Below are 27,202 nucleotides of genomic sequence, written 5' to 3'. Positions count from 1 at the left end.
TGAAAAACTTAATGCCAGTTAATGTCAATTTATAATTGCACAACTATCATAAATGAATGAACAGGATATTGATGATATTGGAGGACTGGACAGGTATTTCCCAATTGAAAAGTACATTACATTTGTGCTATACATAGATACAAGTTTCTAGGTCCGATACAGTAATCATCTGAACAGATGCCAGTTAACCCCTTCACTGGGCCCACGGGCAACACAACAGATATGTAATTACACCACAATAAAAGGCCTAAATAAGAATAACCCTTGTAACTGCATCAGTTAGGAGGCAAGGCACAGAGGCTGCAGCACAACTTACTTGACCAGGTGTTGGATCAGTAGGCTTAGCATTTCTCGATTCTTCTCTGGGAGTTTGTACGTCAGGCAGTGGATTGCACCCAGTCGATCATCTAGATTATCCGATTCTAAGAGACGAGAAATACTTTTTACATGCTCAATAATTTATATATTATCCTCAACTGAGACTGACCTAAACATCACTGCTTTTAGGGCATTTATCTGTTGTCGATTTTACACAATCCATTATGTATATATGGGGTGTTAATTAAACATGCATAGACATTGTGCATGAGCAAATAAATCAGCAAAGCCTAATCCCAGTCAAAACATTTCAGGGGTCCAGCTCCACACAGCTGCATTGTGGTGTAATGTGAAACGAGGACCTCATTCAGTTGAACAATAGGTCTCCTGGGGCATGGGGGCTTGTCTCAGTTAAGAGGATTAGAGCTGGTGTACAACATACCATTACAATGATTTTACCATTTAATTATGGCATTTTCAAATACAAAATATGGAGTTTCACACACCCACTAGGATACTGTGGATCCAGTCTGTGGGGAAACGGAACACAAAAGAAGGCAGGGGACTAGAATCCCCCGCAGGAGAACTGAATAAGCTATCTGGAGGTTGGAACTTCTAATTGATTGGAAAGACCTAATAAAAGAAAATGCATTTGTTCTTTGTTATTGCTTATGTAAGGAACACACAGATGTGTGCCTGTGTACTTTTTTTCTTCCCTTTTATAGCTGTAACCCAGCCTGTAGAACTTGAGAATGAACTCACTCTGATGGAGAACAAATGCACAATGAATTAACTCTACAGAGAGCATTTGGCAAACACACGACAAGATGTGGAAGTAAACAACCTGTTGCTCAGCTCCCAAAGCCAACCTTAAAAATGTAATGACTTGTACAATACAAATGTACAGTAGTGTCAGACAAAATGTGTCCTACAAAAACATGCCCTCACATGAGAAGGAAACGTACGTTTTATGTGCAATGAGACTATGCTAAAGATCTATAAATCTGACGTCTGTTATGATAACAGAATTCCATCAGTTTAGGGGACTGGTGCAGTTTCTTTTTAAATGTGTAAGCCATATGCAAATCAGATAATATCTTATCTTGAAGTGGGTTTCAGTAATTGTTTCCCCAATGTTGTTTTTAAGTCAGTAAGTGCGAAAACACGTCTTACTTGCTGCTAAGATGAGGTCCCTGTTGAGACCGTAGGTCATCAGAGGCTCTGCTAGACTCCTGTGGATGAACACACGCGATCAGGTAAACAAGTACAGTACAAATACTCCAACACTTACATCATACCCTAAAACACCGTTTTTAACAACTGCTACTCATGTGTTGCTCATGCACTTTCAGCATCAACAAGTGCTACTCATTCTGAATGAATGAGAGTTCACTGGCAAATTTCTCTTTATCAACATTTTTATTTCCTGATCTGAAATTAGATTTATCAGCGCAGTGTTAAGGCATGAGAGACCAAAGGCCTTGAGCAAGCTCCTTCAAACAGCTGCCTGGCCTCTTCCAAGCGTGGCAAAAAGACATGTGAGTAAATCATCATGATGGGTATTGGGGGAGGATAAAAACCTGGCCTTGAAGCCAAGAGGCCTTGTAACGGAGTACTTCAAACAGCAAACAATTATACTAGGCTCATGGAGCAGAGAAAAACCTCTCATCCTCAGCCAGCATAGATTATTACAAAGTATCTCTAATCATTAGACATAACTAACTTGAAACATAATATTTTCATATAAAACATATACAGAATATACAGTCTGGAAATGCCATAGAACTGCAAAATGTACATACTATACTGTGCATACTGTACACTTCACGCAATACAGAGCCGTATATAATTTTATATGGCTCTGATGTAGAAGCTGAGTGCTAATGGGCTTCAGACAAAGGCTGGTGTAACATAATTATATTGAACTTGTTGTTACAGAGCAGCTGGCTCTTGTGTGTCACCTGCTGGATGATTTAAGAGGATGGGAACACACCTGAGATAAAACTTCATGGCACTGGTGATGGTTTTTATGTCCCAGTCACCGCTGTGGAAATCCACATCCCCTGGGCATTTCTGGTCTACAGAGAGAGGAGGGAACCAATTAAAAACAAATATGCAGTAATGGTCAAAATAAAATATATAGCTATATATATATTTAAAAAAAATAACTGGCAAGTTATCTACAGTAGGTCCAGCCAGTTGAAATATCTGAATGTATTGGTCTAGAGTTAATTAAACTATTTTATTAAAGAGCTTATTTGTCTCAGATTATTTATTTATATGCAACCATTAATTGTATTCCTTCATTCAAAAAGGCAAGTAAATATAACATTTCAATGTTTCCACAACATCATTATAGAGGGCTGCAAACATGGATACAATATAATAAATTTAGCCTTTGCAATGGCACATCTTAAATATCGGATCAATTAATTGTCATCCGCCTTAGGGGCGAGGAAATTACTTATAAACTAGTCCATAAATTAGAAATAAAACAATATTTACTAAGTACTTTTTAATATTGTTTCAAATCCTGTTGTGTGTGCCAGTGAAACAGGTACATTTAACAACTTAATCATTTTATTCTGCTTCAAAACAGCCCTTCTGTTTCTATGCATTCCTCAATCCCAACTCAATAGAGAGCACAGATGTTGACTGGGTAATTTCCTCACCAAAAAATACATTTAAAAGCTTCTGGACTTGGATGTTGCTGCCAACAGTTCTGTACACTCCTTCTTGTGTGAGTCCTGTAAAAGAGAGCAGGAGATGGAGAGAGTGGATGGGGTTGAGGTAAAAGGAAACTAAAGGGGGAGTTTCCTCCAGAGAAATTCCAAGCAGTGGAAATGTACAGGCTGTTCCTCAGTGCAGGCCTGTCTGAACTGGAGTGAAAATGGGAACGTAGCAGACACCGCCTTGACAACGCTAGCCTACGTCTCAACCTCTTTCAAATGAATGATTTGCTTCACTGCTCCAGTGGACAGCTGGAGTTTATGTTATTATATGATGCCTGCATATCTTACTGGTTGTGAAAGATACAGGGAGCATATCATAGTGCTGGTGCTTCACCAAACTCATAAATACAGACTGAGTGTATTTTTACTAAATTAAAGTAGAGTATAGAAGAGTGAATTAGGGAGGGCTGAAGTGAGAAGGCCCATGGAATCTAAAGAATTTAAGCTGCTTGAGAAATTGAAACAGTTGAATATGAGGTGACCACACTGTTAAAAGTGTTCTGATGCCACATGTGAATAGACTCCCTCTGGAGTAATACCTTTGTTGCCTACCTGCAAGCATGATTATTAATAAGCTATGCACAGTACTGTTGCGTTATTAATAGTTCCATTGATGTAAACAAAGTAAAACAGCTCATTTAGTACGGACTGAAGTACTCTACTGTAAGGAAGTTTATTATGTTGAGCTACATGCCAAAGTTATGCTCTCCTGGCCGGACGTCACATTGGAGCCAGTGTTTTTATTTAGTGCTGGCCTTTGGTGAGAAGGTTCATTCAGGATAGCAGTGAGGCTTTAGCAGATCTCATTCCAAACACAACTCATCTCTGCCCTCTAAAGGGCAATGAGGCAAACTGACTAGACTATGACAAACCTGGCATGAAATCTGATCCGAGACATACAAAGAGAAAACACATGGTGTGTACTGGAACTTTCTGGTAACTTTACCTTCAGTTTCAACAAAGTTGATGCATTTTCTCACAAACTTGAATCCAACTTCATTCAATTGCACTGTGGAAGGCAAGTAACATTTTATAGATTTCACAAGCAGTGGCACTACATACAAATGTGTGTGTGTAAGGATGTTCAATGAGACGAATACATTTTAATTCACTATAATATACTGCAGTAAAATACAAAAAAATGAACACTGCTAATGGTACATACTTTCAGCTTGCTTGTGAATTGGGGAATGATAAATCTGGAATGAAAGGAAAATGTAAGACACCAAGAAACAGAAGTATATGTGGAGCTTTCTGTGGCCATCATAAATGATCTGTATGATGCAGAATATATGCTATTATTATAAAGAGATGCTGCTTTTATAATCATATTATTGTTTATCAAAACCAAAGTAAACAGCAAGATGAGGACTATAAACACAATGCCTTTACAGTACAGAATAACTTTTGGACCAGGGGGGTTGTATGGACCCTCCAGTAGGAGGCAGCAAAGAAACTCACAGGCTCTTTTCCGTACATGGCCTCCATCCACAACTTCCTGTTGGCCTCCGAAACTGCCTGGAGTGTGACAGGTGTGTTTCTATGGTTATAGGAACAAGTGTCACAGTTAGGGCATATATTTCATTTATTTGTCTACAGTTTTGTTACATGAAACCCATAATCAAAATAAAAATTAACTTAAATCTACATATAACTGCCAAAAAAGAGGAAGTATGAGGGATATAAAGTATATTGAAAGCAGGTGGTTTCCACCACCATCAACAAAACCACAACATTATGGAATTTCTCATGTAAGAATGGTGTCGCATCCCTCCAATAGTTCCAGACACTTGTAGAATCTATGCCAAGGCGCATTGAAGCTGTTTTGGCGGCTCGTGGTGGCCTAACACCTTATTAAGACTCTTTGTTGGTGTTTCCTTTTGGTAGTTACCTGTATTTGTCTGCCCTGATTGATCAACATTTTATGAACTGGTGTCTGACATCCCTCGGTCTGATATGAAATGTCAGTGTATGGCTTGTGTCCCTCTGCTGTGCATATTGTACAGAATGTTTTGCTTGTATACATATGAGTTCATGGTGTTCCCTTCTCCTGAAATCACTGAGTTTGCCATCTGCTTCCAGCAGGATATAGAGGAGCCTGCTGCCAACTGATTGTTTGGGCTAGAATCCACTCTGTACCCACACACTTAGTGTCCTTGTAGACCACCTGTTCACTTCACTGCTCAAACTTGTTTATCCCACAAGGCATGTATCATCTAATACAAAGTCTACCTCATCTCGAAGTCTCAAAGTGGAGCATTTGTACTAACCTCTCGTAAGTTTCAATATCAAAGCAGAAGCGCTTGTCTATGGACTCTGTCTTTCTGCGGAAGCAGGATTTAAGCTTCAGCTCTGTGGGGCCCTGGAAGAAACCATGATAGTGTGTAGTTAAAAAGTGGGGGAGAGAGGACTAGAGAGAATCTCTACATTAAAGCTTTGCAGAAAGTTAATAAAACAGTAAAAACACAAGTAATATATGAGCGCATGTGCATTTAAATAATTCCATTGAGTCTGATCAATTATCAGAGATGTGACAAATAGTTGTTCAAGTGTCTTATACAGATTATACGACCCATTTTATGACCTACCTGTTTGGTTGCAGGTTTTGGTTCAGCAGGGACCATGACAAACAGCTTACTGTCTTTGTGATACTTACAGTAGTACTTCACCCATGACACACCCAAGGCCCCTGAGAGAGCAGGGTGATAGTTTATCATGTCAGGTCAGGGCTTATTGAATACAACATGTTGAGAGGAATGTAGCAGGTTTACAAACTATAGCATGCATACTTACACTTCTCCTGAGAGTACAAGTAGCCCTCAATGACTGGTTTGCTGTGCATTTTACCAATCTGGGTTTGCTGCTTCATTCTCTTCATCAGCTCCTCTATCTCCTCACGAGTGCTCTCAAAGTGGTTCCGCGTCTGCAGATCACATCAAAACACACTCAGACTCACGGTCATGTTGGATGGTTATTGGGAAGCCCTATGACAGCTTCCTGGAGTCCTAACTAGACCCATCACCATTAATATATCTATCGCCTCCAGGTTTAGGCATCATCATTATTGAGTCTCATTTAACTAATGTTGTCATTACCATCGGTAGCTACTCACATTCTGCAAGCTGAGCTGCAGCTCCTGCTTATAGGGCATGAAGTCCTGAGTCATCTCCACCGTCAGGTTGTTGAGTGTTAGGATACTGTGAAGAAATGCCAGCACCTGTCCATTGAAAACAACCCAACATACAACCGATTATTAGTATATTGATAATTATTCAAAAATGGTCCGTTCACTATATTCTTATAATGGGCAAATTAATTTTATAATACTTAATGAAGTGAAGTGTAAGAGTTCACCTCCGTACTACAGTAGCCTTGCGTACCAGACTTCTAGACTCTCATAGCTAATCAAAGGCTGTTCTTAACACTCACTCATACCGTACTCTAACACTGACCTATTGCTAATCTAGCCATTGGTTCAAATGAGAAATCAAAATCAATGAGATTGTGAGTAATTCTTTCCTAGTGTGCCATGTTAGACTTGCCTGTCTCAATGTGCAATGGTGTTCAGAGGTAATTATGGTTGTTCAGGATGTGTGCCACTGATCCACTGTGGCCGTATCATTTAATAGCTTACACAGGCAGCATCTGTAGCTGTGTGTGTGTGTGTGTGTGTGTGTGTGTGTGTGTGTGTGTGTGTGTGTGTGTGTGTGTGTGTGTGTGTGTGTGTGTGTGTGTGTGTGTGTGTGTGTGTGTGTGTGTGTGTGTGTGTGTGTGTATATATATATATATATATATATATATATATATATCCGTGCAGCAACACAGGGAGGTGTAAACAGGAAGTGTGGACGACCGAGAGGAAGAAAACACTCACAGGCTCCACCACATCAAACTTCTTCCTGTCCTGCACCTGCTGGATCTGGTACACATATTCCACTGACGACTCATAGAAGTTCCGCCTCTCTTTGTCCAGCAGCTCGTCAGCCTTTGGAGGAATGAAATGGTGATTACAAAGCAGCTTGTTTCCGAATAGTCTTAATATTTGTTGTTATTGGCTAAACTTTAAGCCGGTGAGCTTGAGCCAGTTGAGTTATCCAATTAGGGAGCATTAGAATAAAATATTCACATTTTACAAACAAAACTTTTAATCCCTTCAGAGTTCCATTAAACTCTTTACAGGAAGTCTCTGTTGAGGGATTTCCACCAACCTCCTGCAGCTGAGTTTCCTTCTTCTTAGCTGACAAATTCAGATGTTTATCTAACTGAGAGTAATATTTTTCACTCTCTTTCTCAAACTTCTTTCTTCTTTCCTAAAAGATAGACAGAAGTTTATTCAATTAATTACACAATAATTCAACAAAACATTTGAATTGTTTTTCAGTGTGAGACTTCATCATGTGTCAACAATAATAATAGCAAGATCATAATGTCATAATAGTAACAGTTTGTCTTGCTCCCAGACAGACTAAACAACTTCTTTGCTCGCTTTGAGGACAATACAGTGCCACTGACACGGCCCACTACCAAAACCTGCGGACTCTCCTTCACTGCAGCCGACGTGAGTAAAACATTTAAACGTGTTAACCCTCGCAAGGCTGCAGGCCCAGACGGCATCACCAGCCGCGTCCTCGGAGCATGCGCAGACCAGCTGGCTGGTGTGTTTACGGACATATTCAATCAATCCTTATCCCAGTCTGCTGTTCCCACATGCTTCAAGAGGGCCACCATTGTTCCTATTCCCAAGAAAGCTAAGGTAACTGAGCTAAACGACTACCGCCCCGTAGCACTCAATTCCGTCATCATGAAGTGCTTTGAGAGACTAGTCAAGGACCATATCACCTCCACCCTACCTGACACCCTAGACCCACTCCAATTTGCTTACCGCCCCAATAGGTCCACAGACGACGCAATCGCAACCCCAATAGGTCCACAGACGACGCAATCGCAACCACACTGCACACTGCCCTAACCCATCTGGACAAGAGGAATACCTATGTGAGAATGCTGTTCATCGACTACAGCTCAGCATTTAACACCATAGTACCCTCCAAACTCGTCATCAAGCTCGAGACCCTGGGTCTCGACCCCGGCCTGTGCAACTGGGTACTGGACTTCCCGGCGGGCCGCCCTCAGGTGGTGAGGGTAGGTAACAACATCTCCACCCGGCTGATCCTCAACACTGGGGCCGCACAAGGGTGCGTTCTGAGCCCTCTCCTGTACTCCCTGTTCACCCACGACTGCGTGGCCATGCACGCCTCCAACTCAATCATCAAGTTTGCAGACGACACTACAGTGGTAGGCTTGATTACCAACAACGAAGAGACGGCCTACAGGGAGGAGGTGAGGGCCCTCGGAGTGTGGTGTCAGGAAAATAACCTCACACTCAACGTCAACAAAACAAAGGAGATGATCGTGGACTTCAGGAAACAGCAGAGGGAGCACAAGATTCTCTCGATTGTGCATCTGTAAAAGTTTGTGAGTGCTTTTGGTGAGAAGCCGAATTTCTTCAGCCTCCTGTTCCGTCGATGTGGATAGGGTAGAAAGTTAAGTTCCTCTGCGTACACATCACGGACAAACTGAATTGGTCCACCCACACAGACGGCGTGGTGAAGAAGGCGCAGCAGTGCCTCTTCAACCTCAGGAGGCTGAAGAAATTCGGCTTCTCACCAAAAGCACTCACAAACTTTTACAGATGCACAATCGAGAGCATCTTGTCGGGCTGTATCACCGCCTGGTATGGCAACTGCTCCGCCCACAACCGTAAGGCTCTCCAGAGGGTAGTGAGGTCTGCACAACGCATCACCGGAGGCAAACTACCTGCCCTACAGGACACCTACACCACCCGATGTCTCAGGAAGGCCATAAAGATCATCAAGGACAACAACCACCCGAGCCACTGCCTGTTCACCCCGCTATCATCCAGAAGGCGAGGTCAGTACAGGTGCATCAAAGCAGGGACCGGGAGACTGAAAAAGAGCTTCTATCTCAAGGCCATCAGACTGTTAAAACAGCCACCACTAACATTGAGTGGCTGCTGCCATACATGTAAAAAATGTATCACTAGCCACTTTAAACAATGCCACTTAATATAATGTTTACATACCCTACATTACTCATCTCATATGTATATACTGTACTCGATACCATCTACTGCATCTTGCCTATGCCGTTCTGTACCATCACTCATTCATATATCTTTATGTACATATTCTTCATCCCTCTACACTTGTGTGTATAAGGTAGCTGTTTTGAAATTGTTAGGTTACTCGTTGGTTATTACTGCATTGTCGGAACTAGAAGCACAAGCATTTCGCTACACTCGCATTAACATCTGCTAACCATGTGTATGTGACAAATACAATTTGATTTGATTTGAGTTTGTACATGCACATGTTGCTCCACACAGCCATAACTGGCCTTGATCAGTTGAGATAAGTGTTTCCCAACTCTCTCCTGGGGGACTACAAAAAACAGTCCACAGTGTTGTTCTCGCCCTGCACTGAACCCTCACACACCTGATTCAACTACTCAAGGGGCTCTATTTTTGTCTGGCACTAAGGCGGTGCAAGTGTCAAAACACAAGTTAGCTGGCAATTACAGCATGTAAAAACTGGCACTCTGGCATTTTCCAACCTTTGCCCCAGTATCATCTCGCTTGCACTGAGGTGAAAGGAGTGGCAATATTTGAGGTGTGTCCTTAACAACTAGCGCAAAAGTGACAATTTCATTCAGCGTAAATAGGGAGATTTGACTCACCAAAAGTAGGTCTTAGCGTTAAAGCGTTTGGTTATGTAATATCCATGACGCACAGTGCCCAAATGCTCATGGAACAACAGAAATGTGCTCTTTGTGCCCGTGTACATATCAATGAAGGCAGTTTTTTTTCTGCCCAATGCATTCACCAGTACCCAATACTATCAATAAAAGGTTTGGCTCATGAGACCGCTATGAAATAAATCTTAATCACCAAAGCTTTATTCAAAAATAACGTTTGGGAGCAGCAAAACAGTAAGCGGGCATCCCCTTTTTATCTACAATAGGACAGAATAATTTGAGTAATTTTGGAGGAGCACGTCTTTGGTAACTGGACAAGAGGCACTCTTTGGAAATGGGGATGGATACAAGTAAAATGGAGTATGCAGGTAGGCCTACTGTATGTGAATTGTGAATAACGCAAAAGCATGCCAGTAAAAGCCTCACAAGATGACCATTTAGACACCTTTTATGATAGGCTACTTGGCTAATGCATGGCCAGAAAGACAGCAGACACATTGCTATTTAACCAGCTTTCGTTATAGTAGGGTAAGGGTAGCCTACTGAGGGCTTGGTTTTTAATCGAATGAAAATAACTTAGATGTTTCTAAATACAGCACGTGTGTCACCGTCATCGTCTCATCTCTCATTCCATGATGGGCATATGTGAGGCGCCTACGTGAGGCGCGTTCACACTGCACCTTAGCCCAGGGCTAAGGGAGATTTTAGCCTGGGGCTGAGCGAGTGTTCACACTTGCACATTCTAAAGTGGGCAAGCACCAACCTTAGCCCAGGGATAGCTGGCCCTGCTCCTGAGCAGGGTTAGCGCTGACTTTTCAGGGCTAGCCCAAGAAACATGGTTCCAAAATAGCCCGTGTGAAATGGGATCAAGAACAACGCATATAATTTTCTGGGTAACAATTAAGTACCTTATTGTAATAGAGTTCCATTAAAATGGGCAAAAATAGCTTTTTAGCAAAACAAAATACTTTTCTCAAGCAAGAATTTAGCTAGGACTGTCTCTGGGACCTATCTGAATGGGGAAGGGAAAAATGAAAATTAGCTGTTATTGGCAGAGAGGTTTGGAACTCTTTGCTGCTATTGGTCTATTGACCAATTTTCAGGATGGTCATATCACCATGGACAGCCAAAATGCCACACCCATGCAAACCTGCTGGTTAGAAGGTCCTGTGTAGATTGTGTTTCCAAACAGCAACTATTAGGAAATAACACTGATCAAATTGATCAAAGGAAGAAATGAATTTTGACTGCATTGGGCCTTTAATAAACGGACGAGGACACAAATATTCCGTGCCTCCAGCCGAATTGGAGTTGATGACAAGGCAAAGGCAGTCAATAACATACACAACTTGAGACAACCACATGAAGTATTAATCCTTGGAACAAGTTGATTGGCCAGTGAATGGTCAAGCCCTTGTCCCACAACTCCTACCGACAACTTATATATGAATCAAAACCCAGCCTTTTCGTAGCACCGTCACCTATTGTTCCCATAATTCCTGCTGTGAAATTAGCAAAAATATTTCTGACACACCCCCGGACCTATAGCGCTACCGTCAGCGCTAAGATTTACCATTGCATTAGTTTGTTAAAATAGAAGGTTTGGGCGTTGAGTATTAGTTGATTAGATGAATCAGGTCTGTTAGTGCAGGGCTATAACAAAAATGTGGGCTGTCTGGACATCCTCAAAGACAGAGTTGGGAAACCCTGGTGTGGATAGTACTGCCAACACGCTTGGGATGCCAAGCATTTGTTTGAGCTAGCGTCTCAGCTGAGGTCATCTGCAGTTGATTACAGATGCCAAAGCACTACAGTCCACAACCTAGACCATAGCTTACTTGGCAAAGGGAAGAGAGTCACACAAATATTTAGTTGGATAAAGGCAATCTACCACTTCTTGAAAGCAATGTCCATGTATTTAGTACAAATGCTGAGACTAATGTGTGTTAGATAGATCTGGACACACTACATAATTTCAATGTGGTTGAGACGTTGATCAATGGGATTACAAATTATATTCACCCTCTTAAAAAGACAGTTGAATTTCCTATGTGTTATCACTATGCTTTCAACTATCTAAAAGCACAACCAAATTCCCATGGAAAACAATGTCTGATTTTTGGTTTAGTTGTCACCCAAATGTCTATCACTGTGCTTTCAACCATTTAAAAGCACAGCAAAGTTCAAATGGGAATACAATATCAGACATTTTGTTTATTTAGACAACAGATTAATGTGACATTGCTGTGATTCATCTAAAAGCAGAACCAAATGACTGGGATTGCAGTTGAGATGACATTAAAAGTACATGGTGCAAGTGATCAATGCCATTTGAGATTCAGCGCAGATTATTATAGCAATGGTGAAGATCTCCACAGACCTGTGATGACTTATGAATGTGATCTTGAACATAGTATATATGATTACATAAGACCTTTATAGTTTTAGTAACCTCAACATGTGGCCACAGATGTGTTACTCGTTTTAAGGTAGAATATTACATTCCTTTGTAAGATAACCTAAATTAAGGAAACTATTTACTGCATTACAAAGGTAATATTAAATTGTGTTTGGTTGACAATGCAACCAAATATCAACATTTAAAGGAGGAGATGTATCTACTGCTTGGATATTTCCATCTGAGCCACAGGCTTAATCACATTATTTTACTTTTGGTTGAGTGTGAGATGTGAATCCAATATCATTTGTTAACTTGTCGACAAGTTAATAGGCTATTTATTGGATTTCAAAAGTGATAGTGTGTTTGGTTGTCAACACAACCAAATATAAACATTTGAAGGAGATGTATCTTATGCTTGTGTAGTTCCATCTGTGCCACTGACTTTAAATGCACTATAAATAAAGTGTAACTTGGGTTAGTCCTATACTTTCACTTACAGTGAGCTCCAAAAGTATTGGGACAGTGACAGATTTTAGTTTTGGCTCTGTACTCCAGCACTTTGGATTTGAAATGATACAATGACTACGAGATTAAAGTGCAGACTGTCAGCTTTCATTTGAGGGTATTTTCATCCATATCGGGTGAACTGTTTAGAAATTACAGCACTTTTTGTACATAGTCCCCCATTTTAGGGGACCAAAAGTATTGGGACAAATTAACAAGCTTAGTATTTGGTCCCATATTCCTAGCTCGCAATGATTAATTACATCAAGAAATGTGGGACCAAACACTAAACTTTCGACTACTTTAATACACATAAGTGAATTTGTCCCATTACTTAATAATTCAATATCACATTAAATTTGAAATCAACCAGAGCTTGAAACCCTAGACTGTTTATTTTAAACAATTCTGGGTTGAATTCAAACAATTGTTGTTGATGACTTTGTAAAATGCTACATAGGTCTAAATATCATCATTGCTGAAGTATGGCCACATTTCATTTGCTCAGTTTTAATTTATTTTATTTAACTAGGCAAGTCAGGTAAGAACAAATTCTTATTTACAACCCGGACAATGCTGGGCCAATTGTGCGCCGCCCTATAGGACTCCCAATCACGGCCGGTTGTGATACAGCCAGGAATCGAACCAGGGTCTGCAGTGATACCTCTAACACTGAGATGCAGTGCCTTAGACCACTATACCACTCAGGAGCCCAAACCAACCTGGACTCAGGGGTAGATGTAACATAGTACATTTAAATCCGTTACACTCCAATTAGTATGATATGTTACGTTTTGTATGGTTTGTATTAATTTGTAGATGTCCATCATCAATTTTGTTTGTTATGTTACAAATTCCAATTCGTATGATATGTTATGAATTCTAATTTGTTGTGTCTAATGTTAGCTAGGTGGCTAACGTCAGCAAGGCTAGAGGCTAAGGTTAAGAGTTAGGTTAAAGGGTTTAAGGTTAGGGTTAAGGGGAAGAGTTAGCTAACATGCTAAGTAGTTGCAAAGTTGCCAATTAGTTAAAATTCTAAAGTTGTCTGCGATGACATTCGAACATGCAATACCTATAAACGTATTTTCCACTTTGATTCCATATCACAATACGTTGAAAAATTACATTGATTCAACCAGTTTGTGCCCAGTTGGAAGCTCCTTCCTCCAGGACATGTCTTTCTACATTTATGTAGTTGGACACTAGTGGTGTTACTACAGCACATCCACTGACTTTGGCTATTTATTCACTTAATCTAAAGGCTCAATTCAATCAACCTGCATTGCAGTAGGACCAAGTATAGATAGAAAGAGTACATTTGAATAGTCTTTGTAATGGTAAAAAAGTTTAAAGTTGATCAACTAGGTCAGTTTATGGTGGGACTGGGTAGGTACACTAAAAACAAATACATTGTGTTTGACTGAATGTCTTGCTGAATAAGTAGGTTGGTGTCATGAGCTTCGCACTGAATTTTCACAACAAGCAAATCTGGAGGAGATGGAGGAAGGGGAAGGGGGCCCGTGTCACCTCAGCAGCACATGAGCGTGATTTATATGCACTGCCAAAACTCAGATCCTGTTTATCTCCCATCTAGTTAAAGTGAAAAAGTGCTACATGGGCACATGACTGTTCAATGAAAAGTAGGTATACTCAACAATCCAATCCAACAACCAATATTTGTCAAATGTAAATACTGAAGTATCCACCACACTAAATATTATAAATAAATTAATATAAAGCTAAATATGAACTCACCTTTGTCACTCCTATTTGCTCCTTGCGAAAATTCTCCAGTGGCTTGATAAGCAGATCACAAGCATTCTGAACCTGAACGAGGAAAAAACATGAAACATTGAGTGTTCTGTTGGCCATTTGGCAAAAGCATGCCATGCATTACATTACAAACATGCAAGATTAGTTATGATAAGAAATTGGATGAAAAAGGTAACCAAGCAATTAGAAGCCTAGAAATGAACCGGGAATTATCTTGCACTCCAGCAGGTGTTGCTCTTCTTCCCCTCAAAAAGAGCATCAGCTGTAATTATAGAGTAGCTGTGTTTTTTTTAAATCCGTAAAGCATCCAGAAAGCCCAGTATAACAGGATGTGCTGCTTTTCACTGCACACTGATAATGCAGTATCATGACATCATTATTTATATTGCACAGGCCCAAAGGAGGACAAGACCAGAGACAGAGTTCACCCCAGGAAGCCAGTTCCAGTTGTGGTTTCTCTTATTTCCACCTCTGGTTGTATCAGGGTCAAAAAGGTGCTGCTGATAACCCACCAGCATCATCCTGTCATCCTCCACTTCCTGTAGGAGACCAGCAAACTCCTGGAAAGACTCCGCTGTAGACAAAGAGAAAGATAGATATTAGGTTACATATCATAACTAGGACACATGTACATAACTACATATTCTTTAACCTTGGACACTGTTTTGACAAAAAGGTAATGTGTTATCAAGACATTCTAGCTGTGTGCTGGTGTCACAATACATTTACAGTATGTCTTGTAATGTCACATTACATTATGGTGTGGCCTGTGTTATGTAACTGTATAGTGAATATATTTGGCAGAGTTCTTGTTTCATTATTATATAGTGTAATTAATGGGGTAAACATGTTCCCTAGAAGATGACAGGTTAATATGCACTGAACAAGGGAGGAAGTGAAATCAATAAAGGCGTTGTGCCATCACCAACAACAAAAAAGAGCTTCCTAATTCAATGAAGTCAATTACACTGAAACTTTGAGAAACATTAAGAAATCTATTGCCAACCAGTCAATGCTGGGGAGAAAAGTAATAAGGCTGACTAGACTAGAGCCATATAGAGATATGCAGAATATGGCTTTCAGGCTGACCAATACAGTAAGTGTAAGTATGACAAAGCACTATATGAACTTACCAATGTTCATCTCATCATCTGTCAGAGAATCACCAATGAAGTCGAACTGGAACACACTGAGTGTCTGGGAGAACTTCTGCACTGCCACTGAATAACCTTCATAAAACACACATTACACTTTATCGACACAATCAACATAATAACAGTAGCACTTTACATTTAGATATAAAAGGATAAAGGGTGTAATTAGGACATTATCAATTAAATTGTGATATTTATTTTGGTGATTGCCAAACATGGAGCTTATATGTGATTGAACTGTCATCATTACAGTTCAGCCATAAATAAATAAGCACAGTATTTGGAGAGCAACTAAACAGAAAAGGTATGTTTGAGGAAGTCATGCTGCCTGGAATAATAAGAATAAAGAGGCCCACCTACTTCCTCTTAGACAACTCTTGGTTTGGGCTAACTCAGGACTATTGTCAAAGTTAGAGACAGGTACTGGTTGGTTCCCATGACTAGCCCAGACAGGCAGCATGAGAACATATCAGATAGTTTTTGGTTGCTGAATTTCACTATCAGAAATACAAATAATATACTTAAGCAATAAAGTCCGAGGGGGTGTGGTATATCGCCAATATACCACTACTAAGGACTGTTCTTATGCACGATGCAACGCGGAGTGCTAGGACACAGCCCTTAGCCGTGGTATATTGGCCATATATCACAAACCCCTGAGATGCCTTACTGCTATTATAAACTGGTTAACAACGTAATTAGAGCAGTAAAAATAAATGTTGTCATACCCATGGTATATGGTCTGATATACCACGGCTTTCAGCCAATCAGGATTCAAGGCTCGAACCCCCCAGTTTATAAATAATCTATTTTCAGCATTCTAATGAGTGAAGACAGTCATTACATTAGCATAGGTGTGTCAAATTCATTTTACCTCAGGGGTGTGCCAATGAAGAGGCAGAAAATATCAGACAAACTAATCCAACAATAACATAGCCCATCCTTTCATTCAAAGGCAATTCTGTAAGTAGGGTTTTCAATTCTTTATAGAAAGTCAACCTCCTCACTTCAGTGATTAAAAAAATAAATGATATACTATACTAGAGGACTTGTGTTTGCACCCAGATGGGTGTTGGGGGGAACTCTTATTTCAGCTCCTAATACCTCGACAACAAAAACTCTCTTCAAGTGACTCCCAGTTATCACCAAGACAGAATAAGTGACATATCCTATACGCAGCAACACTGCATCTCTCCTTACAATGACAGTTTTTGTTTTCGAGATAAAAAGCTTGACTTTTGTGAATTGGGCTACAGAACGGAATCTCGGTGGGTCTAACAATGCAAATACTGTTCCAGTAAATTTGGTCCTATACCAACAAAGGCAGCGGTACTCATGGAGAACATCCAAGAGCTGACGTTTGGGATTAGCACAGTGGTACTTTGGTGACACACTGAGGCTAGCCTTCAGTAAACCATTGGCCCAGTCTGGCAACCCATCTTCCAGTCACCCCTCAACTCTCTCTCTCTCTCTCTCTCTCACACACATGACTGGAAAACATCTCATATCATCCACATCCCGAAAAAGCCATGCCCCAAGGAACACAATGACTACCAACCAGTGGCCCTGACCTTTTCATTTGGCCTTTCATTTCGGCGATTAGCAAGCTGGACAGTCAAGAAACTGTATGAATGTAGGTCCATTATAATTTCTACAGCTTCAATTTGGTTTTAAAGTATATTTAGTTTGTATGTGTCCTGCACCTGCATCACTGCGTGGTAGAACAGTGTCATTGTACAGGCAAAAGCCAGTGTGACAAGTCTGCTGAAACTGCAAGAAAGAATTATCAGCAACCCTACCAACACAACTTTTCTGGACAGCTACCACACATATGCTGAGGATGGCAAACAAAATAGCAGAGGACCCCTCCCATATGCTAAACTCAGAGTTTGTGCTCCTGCTGTCCAGGAAGCGCTACAAACTTCCCTGATGCAAATGAACTAGGTACAAAAACTAATTTGTGCTACACCCACTGACCCTTAAGAACAAATAAGGACATTAGGGGCTGACTCACTCATTCAGGAACGTGCAATAATGAAAAGTGATAAGCAAAATGTAACTGTGTAAAATAATCATGGAATCATTGACATTGAAATTATAGGGTTGTGCAATAACATTATGCGCAATGCTCAGGGACCTTGGACAGTAAGGGGATGTGCTATATTGAGTATATGAGGGGGGGGGGGGGGGGGGGGGCACAGCTATGTAATGTGGAAGGGATGGGTAAGAATCCTTAAGCTGCACTTTTTATGATCTGCAAAGGCAGCATTTTCTCCTTATATGTAGAGTAAAATATCACATGGCAGTGGTTTTGGTGGAGGAGAAAACAGGAAGGAAAAGAGACAGGACCATGGCACGGATAAGGCACAGCACGACAACAATGAAAAAACGTTGTTTATCCTACAGGTTCATGTTGCTTATGCAGTTGCGTCGAACAAGGAATCACTGAGGAAGGCCAATGTTCACTTACGCCTGCTTAGCATGTGGTTTGGGTTTGGTTATTGACTGTGCAAACGTCAGGTCATATTTTTTGTATGACTGAAACAAACATTTAAGCCTACCTAAAATGCTGACTGACTTTATGAAGCACAGTAAAAGTGTCACATGCGCAAGTCAGCATAGGATGAGTCATACATACCAGAGTTCACCAGAGTTAAATTACACTATAGCTGTAGGTTGTCTGTATATTAGGTCATGATTTCTTACATGTTCTGTTAGTTACATAATTGATAGTCTGCCGTCACAGCCCACTGTCATCCACAAATTATTTATCAAGAAAAGTAACATGTTAGTTAGGCTGATAAACTGGTTGAAACTGTTAGCTTGTCATTCAGCTGCTAGACAAATACTGAACTTGTGTTACTGTAAAATTTTGTTAAATCAAAATTGAACAGAAATCAATACCAATACAGTCATATTAGGTCACTATTTGGCACACAATGAATTGGCAATGTTTTTCCATTGATGATGTTATGGATCTGTTCACACTCATGTATTTTTACAGGAATCCATCAGGAGCTCCAACAGATTATAAACTGTCTGGTTCGAGCCCCGAATGCTGATTGGCTGCCAGCCGTGGTATATCAGACCATATACCACGGGTATGACAAAAATATTTATTTTTACTGCTCGAATTACGTTGGTAACCAGTTTATAAAAGCATTAAGGCACCTGGAGGGTTTGTGATATATGGCCAACATACAAGGCTAAGTGCTGTATCCATGCAGGCATTCCGCGTTGCGTCGTGGGTCGTATATATGCACAGCCCTTAGCCTGGTATATTGGCCATACTACACCCCCTCGTGCTTATTGCTTCATTATATCATATCAAAGCAGGCTTTGTTTTTTGGAAACAATTGCTCAACTAATTTGTATGTTGGCTGTGTCTAAACAATGCAGGTTCCTCTTCTTCGACATACTACATAGAAAAACATTTAAAACCCACAAACAGTCTATATAGAAAATAGTAAAAAGGGTGAAGAAAGAGAGAAGCTTACCCTTGATTGCATTGATTACACTGTTGCCGTCTTTGATTACATCTTTGAGAAATTTGCTTGTTCTTTCCAATTCTAATTCATAGCATTTTAGTCTTTCTCTAAAATCCGGACTGTCCTCATAGCAGTCGCTGAACTCAAGAGGAGGATGCCCCATTGCTTATTTTTGGAATGCTGTACAGTAGCCTAGATGTTTAAGTTAGAAATCTGAATTAATGCATCGAATCAGTGCAGAACATTGTTGATAACATTTCCAGATTGAGATTTGAATAGCCCACTCCTCCAGATATGAATGCTGTCGAATCCTTGGACCCGTGGCACACAGTGACTCTTCTTTGGTTCCTTGACACATTAATTCATTAGGTAAACAATGTTAGCTGATTCTTGTTACAATGTATTTTCGTGTCTATCTGGGTCTGTGTTGCCAAGGACCTCCTCCTTTCACACCCATAGTATAATTCTTAAAGGGACAACTACACCAAATATTTTCCATATTGTAATATTTTACTTGTAGTTATTGTCTCTTACTTCATATCAATTTGACAAGTCAAGACAATATACTTTGATCCCGAACCCCACATAGCGCAGCGCCCATGCTCTTGAAAATTGCAACGCAAACCCCTCCATATTGGCATCAAACATCCCATTATTTGTATCAGTCACTTTTTATACTAGTATTGCATTCTAACCGGAATATATTCCTTTTGAAAAGGTGCTAATCTTAGAAATTCTGGAGATCATGCAAACATAAAAGTGTGTCTAATTTGTCTAGTTTTTGTACGTGTTTTCTCTCCAGCATGTAGCCAGTTATCAAGCCACGTGACATCATGGTCAAAGCATGACGTCTCATATCCGTCTGGACAGAGAAAATGGCGGAAGTGGATGAGTTAAGTAAACCTATGGTAAGAATAAAGTACATAATGTAACTACCGGTATTATTGTACAACAGTGTATGAATTCTTTAATATCTTGTTTTTCATATTATACATGAACGTTCTATTAAGCGTTTCTGATGCCAATATTAAATACTATTAGCTAGTAAGGGAATGTCAACATGGGTGTTCAAGTTAGCTAGCTAGCTGTTAGCTATTGTAGTTAAGCTAACGTTAGGTAAACGCGTCAACACAGAGAGAGCGAGAGAGACAAGCACTCCAATGAAAGTCGGTGTTCGTTTCTGAAAAGTCACTGTCCATGCAAAAGTACTAAATGGCTTCCAAAACCTGAGGGAGAACTATAGCAACTGTAACGCTAGCTGTCTAATGTTAGCTAGTTAGCTAACTGTGTAACTAACGTTAGCTAAAGTACAGTAATTATATTTGCGCTTGCTAACAACATGTAATAAGACTGCAGTGAATTATCACGACGAAAGTGCATTGGCTAAATGCCCAAAATCGGTTGTTGTCATTATTGAGAAACAAGTATTTATGTGTAACGTTATCTGTGTTTAGGGTGTCAGGTAGCCTAGTGGTTAGAGCGTCCGAGCTGACAAGGTACAAATCTGTCGTTCTGCCCCTGAGCAAGGCAGTTAACCCACTGTTCCCCGGGCGCCGAAGACGTGGATGTCGATTAAGGCAGCCCCGCACCTTAAATTCGGAAGACACATTTCATTTCAATGCATTCAGTTGTACAACCCCTTTTCCTGTTATTATCTCCAGTTTGCAGGTCTGTCAGATGTATCCATATCAGGAGACATCCCTGTTGAGGGGGAGATCAATGTGCCTGTTGGAACCCCCAGTCATGATGATGAATACTCCACACTGGATGAACCTGTCAAAGACACCATAGTAAGATTTCCCTCTTCATGCCATACTGTGCACACTTCCATCTTACATGACCCCTTTTTAATTTGGCTTACATTATATGTTAAAGGCCCAGTGCAGTCAAAAATTTGATTTTCATATGTTTTCTATATATTTCCACGCTATGAGCGTTGGGATAATATTGGGACAATTATAATAATGCCCTTTTAGTGTAAAAGCTGTTTAAAAAGACTGCCTGAAATTTCTGCCTGTTTTGGTGGGATGGAGTTTGTCTCCCTGGTGATATCACCAGGTGGTAAATTACTGTTAACAGACCAATAAGAAAGACAATTGTAAACCTCTCAATAACTGCTAGTTTTCAGTTTTCCCCTCCCCATTCAGACCCCTCCCAGACAGTCCTAGCAAAATTCTTGCTTGAGAAATTGGTCTTTGCCAAGAAGCTATTGTTGTTTCATTTTGACAATTCCAATTGAAATCCATCACTATGACCATGTTTCCATCCACAGTTTTTAATGCAAGTAAAGTCATACCATATATATTTTTTAAATCACTACAGATGTGATGGAAACAGGTAGATTCGGTACATAAAAAAAAAAAAAATGGCAACAGATCATTTGTTTGTTTGACATGGTGGGATCTTTTCGTGTCTGTACAATTAATTATTCGAGAAGTGGAGGTGGTGGAAACACCTTTATGCGCAAATATTGATATAATAACCATCATATCGAGGTAAACTTGATATGGTGTATGGTCCTCCCACTATGACTCGCGGAAACCTAGGCTACAGATTAAATAAGTTATGATGAACTTCACAGGGTGGTGAAAGTGCACAGTGATCTTGATGCTCCTTTCCAATAAATATTGAGGGTCTGATTCTGGTGACATGATGATTGATACTTGACTACCGTTTGACAAATAAAAAATATTCCTTATCCATAATGATCTCATCATGTAGACTAGCCTACCCACACAGCCTACCCGCACTGTATCTGTGAGCTGTTGGCAAGAGTGCACATGCCAAGACCAGAGTAGACACATTTGCTATTCAACACAACAGTTTTCGTAACAACTATCAGTAGAGTTTTGTCACTTTAGATTTTTCTTCGGTACATGACAATGTAAGAGTACATTTTGTGTGCACTATGTCATCACGCACTGACTTTTATCCGCAACAAGTCAGTTTGGTGGGAAAATGCACATATTTTCTTTATACAGATTTTTGAATATTTACATGACAATCTGTTGCCAATTGAATGGAAACCTAGCTAGTAATGTACTTAATTGTCACCCAGAAATGATTTGATATAGGGATAGAAACGGCTGCATTAGACCTTTAAAACCTCTTCTAAAATCCCTCTCATGTCTCAATTACAGTTACGAGATCTGAAAGCAGTGGGGAAAAAGTTTGTTCATGTGATGTATCCTAAGAAGAGTTCAACGCTACTGAGAGACTGTGAGTACTATATACTTTGAAAGATTAATTAATCTTTTATACTATTCCAACACAATAAATTGGTATTACATCATGTGACCTAGCTGTACTTTACTTAGTGATATCTATCCAACACGTACAAGAATAACAGTATGTATATAACAAACATGATTTAAACTGACATTTGTAATAGTACCTAGGAAAATGTGACAAACTAAATGTGCCAGGTGTTTGGTCATCACTACTTAACATAGCCACAAAGTCATAATTATGGCTTTCAATAATTTCCTTTTTTTCCCCCAATCATTTTTTTTATTTTTTTTATCTGATTTTAAACCTAACCTTAACTCCATTGCTAACCTTATGCCTAAATTTAAATTAAGACCAAAAAGCAAATTTTTGTTTTCATAAATGTTTACGATATAGACAATTTTGACTTTGTGGCAGTGGTAACTAGTGAAAACACAGGTGTTCTAGTAATATTATTTTAACTTCCTCCTGTACTACCTAGACAAATGTGGCAATGGTAATTGTGTTTGATGTTCTAGGAAGATTGTGATAACTTCCTCCTCTTTTCCAGGGGACTTGTGGGGCCCATTATTGCTCTGTGTGACACTGGCTCTGTGAGTATTCGTGTGTCAATGTAGTAGCAGAATATGACTGATACTTTTTTAAAGGGGCAATCTGCAGTTGCTACATCCATTTTTGCACTTATAAATGAATCATATGTACCCATTGATTCTTGAAGAATATAACTTAGAAATGCCTCATGAGCTTGGTTCCACTGTCATACCCCATCAGAACCCAAAATGTAAACTTGTTTTACTCCAATGTTTGTAAACAAAGTAAATGTAAGCAAACACTATATAGCCTCAAAATATGGTTAAAACGATCATTTTAATGTAATAGATGGTCTTTGTATCCATAGCCCTGTATATGAATTTGAGAATGGTTGCTTTTCTCCAGCCCCATCCCTTTAGCTTTTTACTAAAATGGGGGCAGGTAAAATTATTTGTTATTGTTTCAAGTGATGATTGCCATTTTAAGAATGAAAGACAACTGGAAAAGGATGTGCTATGGATTTATAATGTTTCTTTCCTGTTTTCAGGATGCTGCAGGGGGGTTCAGTTGACAGTAAGGAAGATGGAGGGCCCCAGTTTGCAGAGGTGTTTGTGATCATCTGGTTTGGATCTGTCATCATCACACTGAACTCAAAGCTGCTGGGAGGCACCATGTACGTATCCATCATTTACATCTGCCAAACTTTCTAGCCAGCTTCCAATCATTATAGTCAAATTAAAAATGCTTTTGAACATGCAAGTACTGTAATATGATTAGTTCCTTGAGGTGAATTTTATTTATTAATTGAAAACTTAGAAATATGTGCATTTCAAATTCCTGTTTTTCTTTCCTCTAGATCTTTTTTCCAGAGCCTGTGTGTGCTAGGCTACTGCATCATGCCTCTGACTGTGGCAATGGTTGTCTGTAGGCTGGTGCTGCTGGGTGGGTCTGGGATGGTCAGCTTCATCGTCCGACTAATTGTGGTCACAGCATCATTCAGTTGGTCCACGTTTGGTAAGGAAAGTCCTTTTCATAAGGAGACAACTATATTACACGTCTTATTTGGTTGACTACGTTTATTGGTGCCAACACACCTCTACAAACACATTGACTGTTTGCAGTCATACTGACTTACAGTAGGTGGAGCTGTTGCATAAAGATTAAACCTGTTCAAGTGTTCCTCATAACATTAGTACTACATTTTAATAGATTATACAGTCTAATCTTTATTATAACCTGGGTTGTTCGATCCCTGAATGCTGATTGGCTGAAAGCCATGGTATATCAGACTGTATACCACTGGTTTGACAAAACATGTATTTTTACTGCTCTACATTGTTAACCAGTTTATAATAGCAATAAGGCTCCTCGAGGCTTTGTGATATATTGCCAATATACCATGGCTAAGGGCTGTGTCCAAGCAACCCTTAGCCATTGTATATTGGCCATAAAACACACCTCCTTATTGCTTAATCATAAAACAAGTCACTGATAACATGTAACTGAATGTATGTATATTATTTTCCCCCAGCCTCTACAGCTTTCTTAGCAGATAGCCAGCCTTCTAATCGCAAAGCTTTGGTGGTGTATCCCGTCTTCCTCTTTTACTTCGTTATTGGATGGATGATTCTCACGTTCTCACCGTCTGCGTAGCAGTGGACTTGTCTCTAAACTGAACTTAACACAATCTTTTTGGAATAGAAGGATACAAATCAACACCATGTAATTTGTGGAAGACGAGGACCATGGTGTGTTGGGGGTACTCTTGGTGTAAAACGTTGTGCATTTTCCTTTGGTGCCACAAGGAAAATAGTGAGATTTGACCAAAGTGCACAGTGCTTTGCCTCTTTCTTTTTTTGTTTCCATTATTGCTAAGCTCAGCTAAGAAATACAGTAGAGTACAATGCATACAAAAGAGTCAAAGTGAGGCTTTTCTGATATCCTTACAGGGACTATCTGCTTGATTAAACAGGCTCTCTGTGTCTCCCATGAAGAGATGACTTCTTACTAGTACACTAGCAGGAGTAAAGGGGACCATGAGATCTATATTCTATGTGACATGGTCCATTTACCTATATCACTGACTAATATGTGATGCCAGTGTGTATGTATACTGTACACTGCCTTATGCCTAATTTTCAACATTTCTTAGGTTTCTGTTTTATTTAGATTATTTACAAGTAGTATTCTCATTTAGAAATTAAGATTTGATTATCCAAGGATAGTAAGTGGCAGTGTTGCTCAATTTTCATATCAGCAACATTTAAAATTATGTACAGTAGGTGGCTGTAGTTAACATTTTCTGGGGAAAGTTATGTTATTATATATTTATAAAGGCCCTGTTCTCTCTCAGTAATATAATTTAATAATTTAATTTAATATAATTCTATTAAAACAGAAATGTGAATATAAACTGTAATTCTCCAAAATCTGAATAATTTGTATTTGGTTCTATAATTGTTTTTATTTTTTATTTGGTTCTGTAATATGGTGCAAAATCATTTTTTCTGTTGTTCAGATGCCAGTCAAGATCTTTGTGTAGCATGAATCACAAAGTTCACCTTAAGTACAGTCATCAAATGTATTGTACATGGGGGTAATCGCTCTGCCATTTACCACTTACAATTGGCCATTGGTCCTTGTGGTTAGCTGTTACCTAAAATACCTATCCAGGTGTACTAAGATCGGGCATGTGTCAGGAAAGCCTGGGCAGAGGAACAGGCCCATTTAAAGGCGAGTTTAGACTCAACTACTCAATATTACTTGTAGATCAGTCAGTCACCATTTACCCATGATGCATCACGGTTTTATGCTCTCGAACACGGCCACTGATCACATCTGGTGTGCATCGTGATTTTTAAACATCTATGAGCAGGCAAAGGTTAGTAAGCAAAAGTAAGTTTATGTTGAAAAAGGGTGAATTTCCCCCTTAAAACTGACAAGAGGCATCACGCAGAGGGATTCCTGGCTTGAAGATATTGGGCTTTAGTGGTAAGTTTTAGGGGTAAGCCGGAAGTAGTTTACAAGTAAAGCCGGAAGAGGCACATATGCATCTGCTGTCGGATGACTTCTGCTGTTTCTGGGACATGGGATTTGCCTTTGTTATTGCCGACGAGGTGGATGGTATTGAAATTCCACTTCTACACAAAGCTGAACATGATCAGCATGGTCCAAGGAATGAATATCCTGATAAAGAAATTAGACACCAGCCCAAGCTCTAACATTCACAATACTTGTTTTGTATCTGTGATGGTTTTCTCAAAATATAACCAGGAATTGAGTGCATAGGCTACTAGAATGAGAACATATGTGTTATTGCATTATATGGGATATGCTCTTTTCTTTGTCATTACTTTATGCCCTTGTACCTTCCTCATTATTTGTGATTGCGCAACATGGAATTGTAACAGATGTGATTAAATATGGTCCACAAAGATTCTTACTGTATGGTAATTATTGCATGTCAGCATCACTACAGCCTGCAGTGTATTTATTTAATTCTCAACCTTTAGTAAGCATGTAAAGAACACAGTTGTATTTAATCACATGAAGGACAAAACACACTGTACAGAAAAGGATTAGACTATACATGTACATCACTTCACATAAGTTACTGGGTAAACAATATGAAAAGCAGTCAAATGCACTTGGTATTGACCCCACGACTGGTGTCGGGTAGTTTCTCGTTAAGGGACGGTGTCCTGGACACAGATTAAGCCTCTAAAATTGCCTGTGTAGAAATCCCCTACAATAACCCATACATATCCTACAATATCTATTCCATTTTATTCACACATACTAGACAATCAACAAATTTGAATGTTTGGTGACATTATTACAGACAAGAAAAATTGTAGGCTATAACATAGCACATTACATTACAGTAACATTGAGATAGCTATATTGTTGCAAGTAGGATATTTCATTTATTCATGTGGATCACATGAAGGCCTACGTGATTCGATTGTAAGGATATAGAGCCTGTAGTGCCCTTTGCTTCCAAAAATCCCAGAAGGTTGTCTCCCACAATGCTTTGGTTCCGACTTCAATTTGCTGTTGGCGAGGAGCAAATTTCCAGTCGACTGCAGTAGAAAGTTCATGACCTTTGATCACATGGTTTTGTAAAGGTCATACCAAAGACATACAGTCGACATGTAGTGTTTCTGATTTTGAACTGTTCAAATATAGGGATTTGGAAGAATAAAAGTCCTTGCCTTGGTATGTGTTTTTCATGTCACTAATAGTATAACTCCAATGTGTGCAATAAGAACCGAGGACTACAACAGCAGCAGTTTAACT

The 27,202-nt window shown here is 39.7% G+C and overlaps 2 protein-coding genes across 4 annotated transcripts in view; one reads left to right on the top strand and one right to left on the bottom strand.

The window, feature by feature from the left end:
• LOC139537239 (oligophrenin-1-like) overlaps positions 1–19,589 on the bottom strand; it is a 41,654-nt gene extending 22,065 nt beyond the window's left edge. The window contains exons 1-17 of one of the 3 annotated variants that reach the window (XR_011667491.1): positions 19,154–19,584; positions 15,636–15,731; positions 15,015–15,076; positions 14,485–14,556; positions 7,259–7,360; positions 6,925–7,035; positions 6,163–6,267; positions 5,844–5,973; positions 5,639–5,739; positions 5,321–5,412; positions 4,512–4,590; positions 4,216–4,249; positions 3,997–4,059; positions 2,991–3,065; positions 2,312–2,396; positions 1,492–1,550; positions 317–422 (exon numbers count right to left, since the gene is read on the bottom strand). Coding sequence is in view for 2 of the 3 variants with exons in the window: in XM_071338337.1 (XP_071194438.1) it covers positions 317–422; positions 1,492–1,550; positions 2,312–2,396; positions 2,991–3,065; positions 3,997–4,059; positions 4,216–4,249; positions 4,512–4,590; positions 5,321–5,412; positions 5,639–5,739; positions 5,844–5,973; positions 6,163–6,267; positions 6,925–7,035; positions 7,259–7,360; positions 14,485–14,556; positions 15,015–15,076; positions 15,636–15,731; positions 19,154–19,307 (1,526 nt within the window). In the remaining variant the exon portion in view is untranslated. Of the gene's footprint in view, positions 1–316; positions 423–1,491; positions 1,551–2,311; positions 2,397–2,990; positions 3,066–3,996; positions 4,060–4,215; positions 4,250–4,511; positions 4,591–5,320; positions 5,413–5,638; positions 5,740–5,843; positions 5,974–6,162; positions 6,268–6,924; positions 7,036–7,258; positions 7,361–14,484; positions 14,557–15,014; positions 15,077–15,635; positions 15,732–19,153 lie in introns of all 3 variants that reach the window. The other 2 variants (XM_071338337.1, XM_071338338.1) reach the window with 2 other exon arrangements.
• Positions 19,590–19,928: 339 nt separating this feature from the next.
• On the top strand, positions 19,929–26,339 carry LOC139537240 (protein YIPF6). Its single transcript, XM_071338340.1, has 7 exons — positions 19,929–20,052; positions 20,806–20,934; positions 22,285–22,363; positions 22,923–22,965; positions 23,451–23,576; positions 23,760–23,917; positions 24,435–26,339. The coding sequence occupies exons 1-7, from the start codon at positions 20,020–20,022 to the stop codon at positions 24,554–24,556; spliced, it is 690 nt and encodes a 229-aa protein (XP_071194441.1). The 5' UTR covers positions 19,929–20,019; the 3' UTR covers positions 24,557–26,339.
• Positions 26,340–27,202: the final 863 nt, after the last annotated feature.

Source organism: Salvelinus alpinus, chromosome 13 (assembly GCF_045679555.1).
Source record: "Salvelinus alpinus chromosome 13, SLU_Salpinus.1, whole genome shotgun sequence".
Lineage (NCBI taxonomy): Eukaryota > Metazoa > Chordata > Actinopteri > Salmoniformes > Salmonidae > Salvelinus > Salvelinus alpinus.
Note: the sequence above shows the minus strand (reverse complement) of the source record. Positions and strands in the feature narration are given on the sequence as shown.

What these genes read in the sequence shown, in the direction of transcription:
- LOC139537240 (XM_071338340.1), top strand. Translation starts at nt 20,020, where the DNA reads ATGGCGGAAGTGGATGAGTTAAGTAAACCTATG. An exon ending in AACCTGTCAAAGACACCATA is followed by an intron (nt 20,935 to 22,284) that starts GTAAGATTTCCC and finishes TCTCAATTACAG; the next exon opens with TTACGAGATCTGAAAGCAGT. An exon ending in CTCTGTGTGACACTGGCTCT is followed by an intron (nt 22,966 to 23,450) that starts GTGAGTATTCGT and finishes TCCTGTTTTCAG; the next exon opens with GATGCTGCAGGGGGGTTCAG.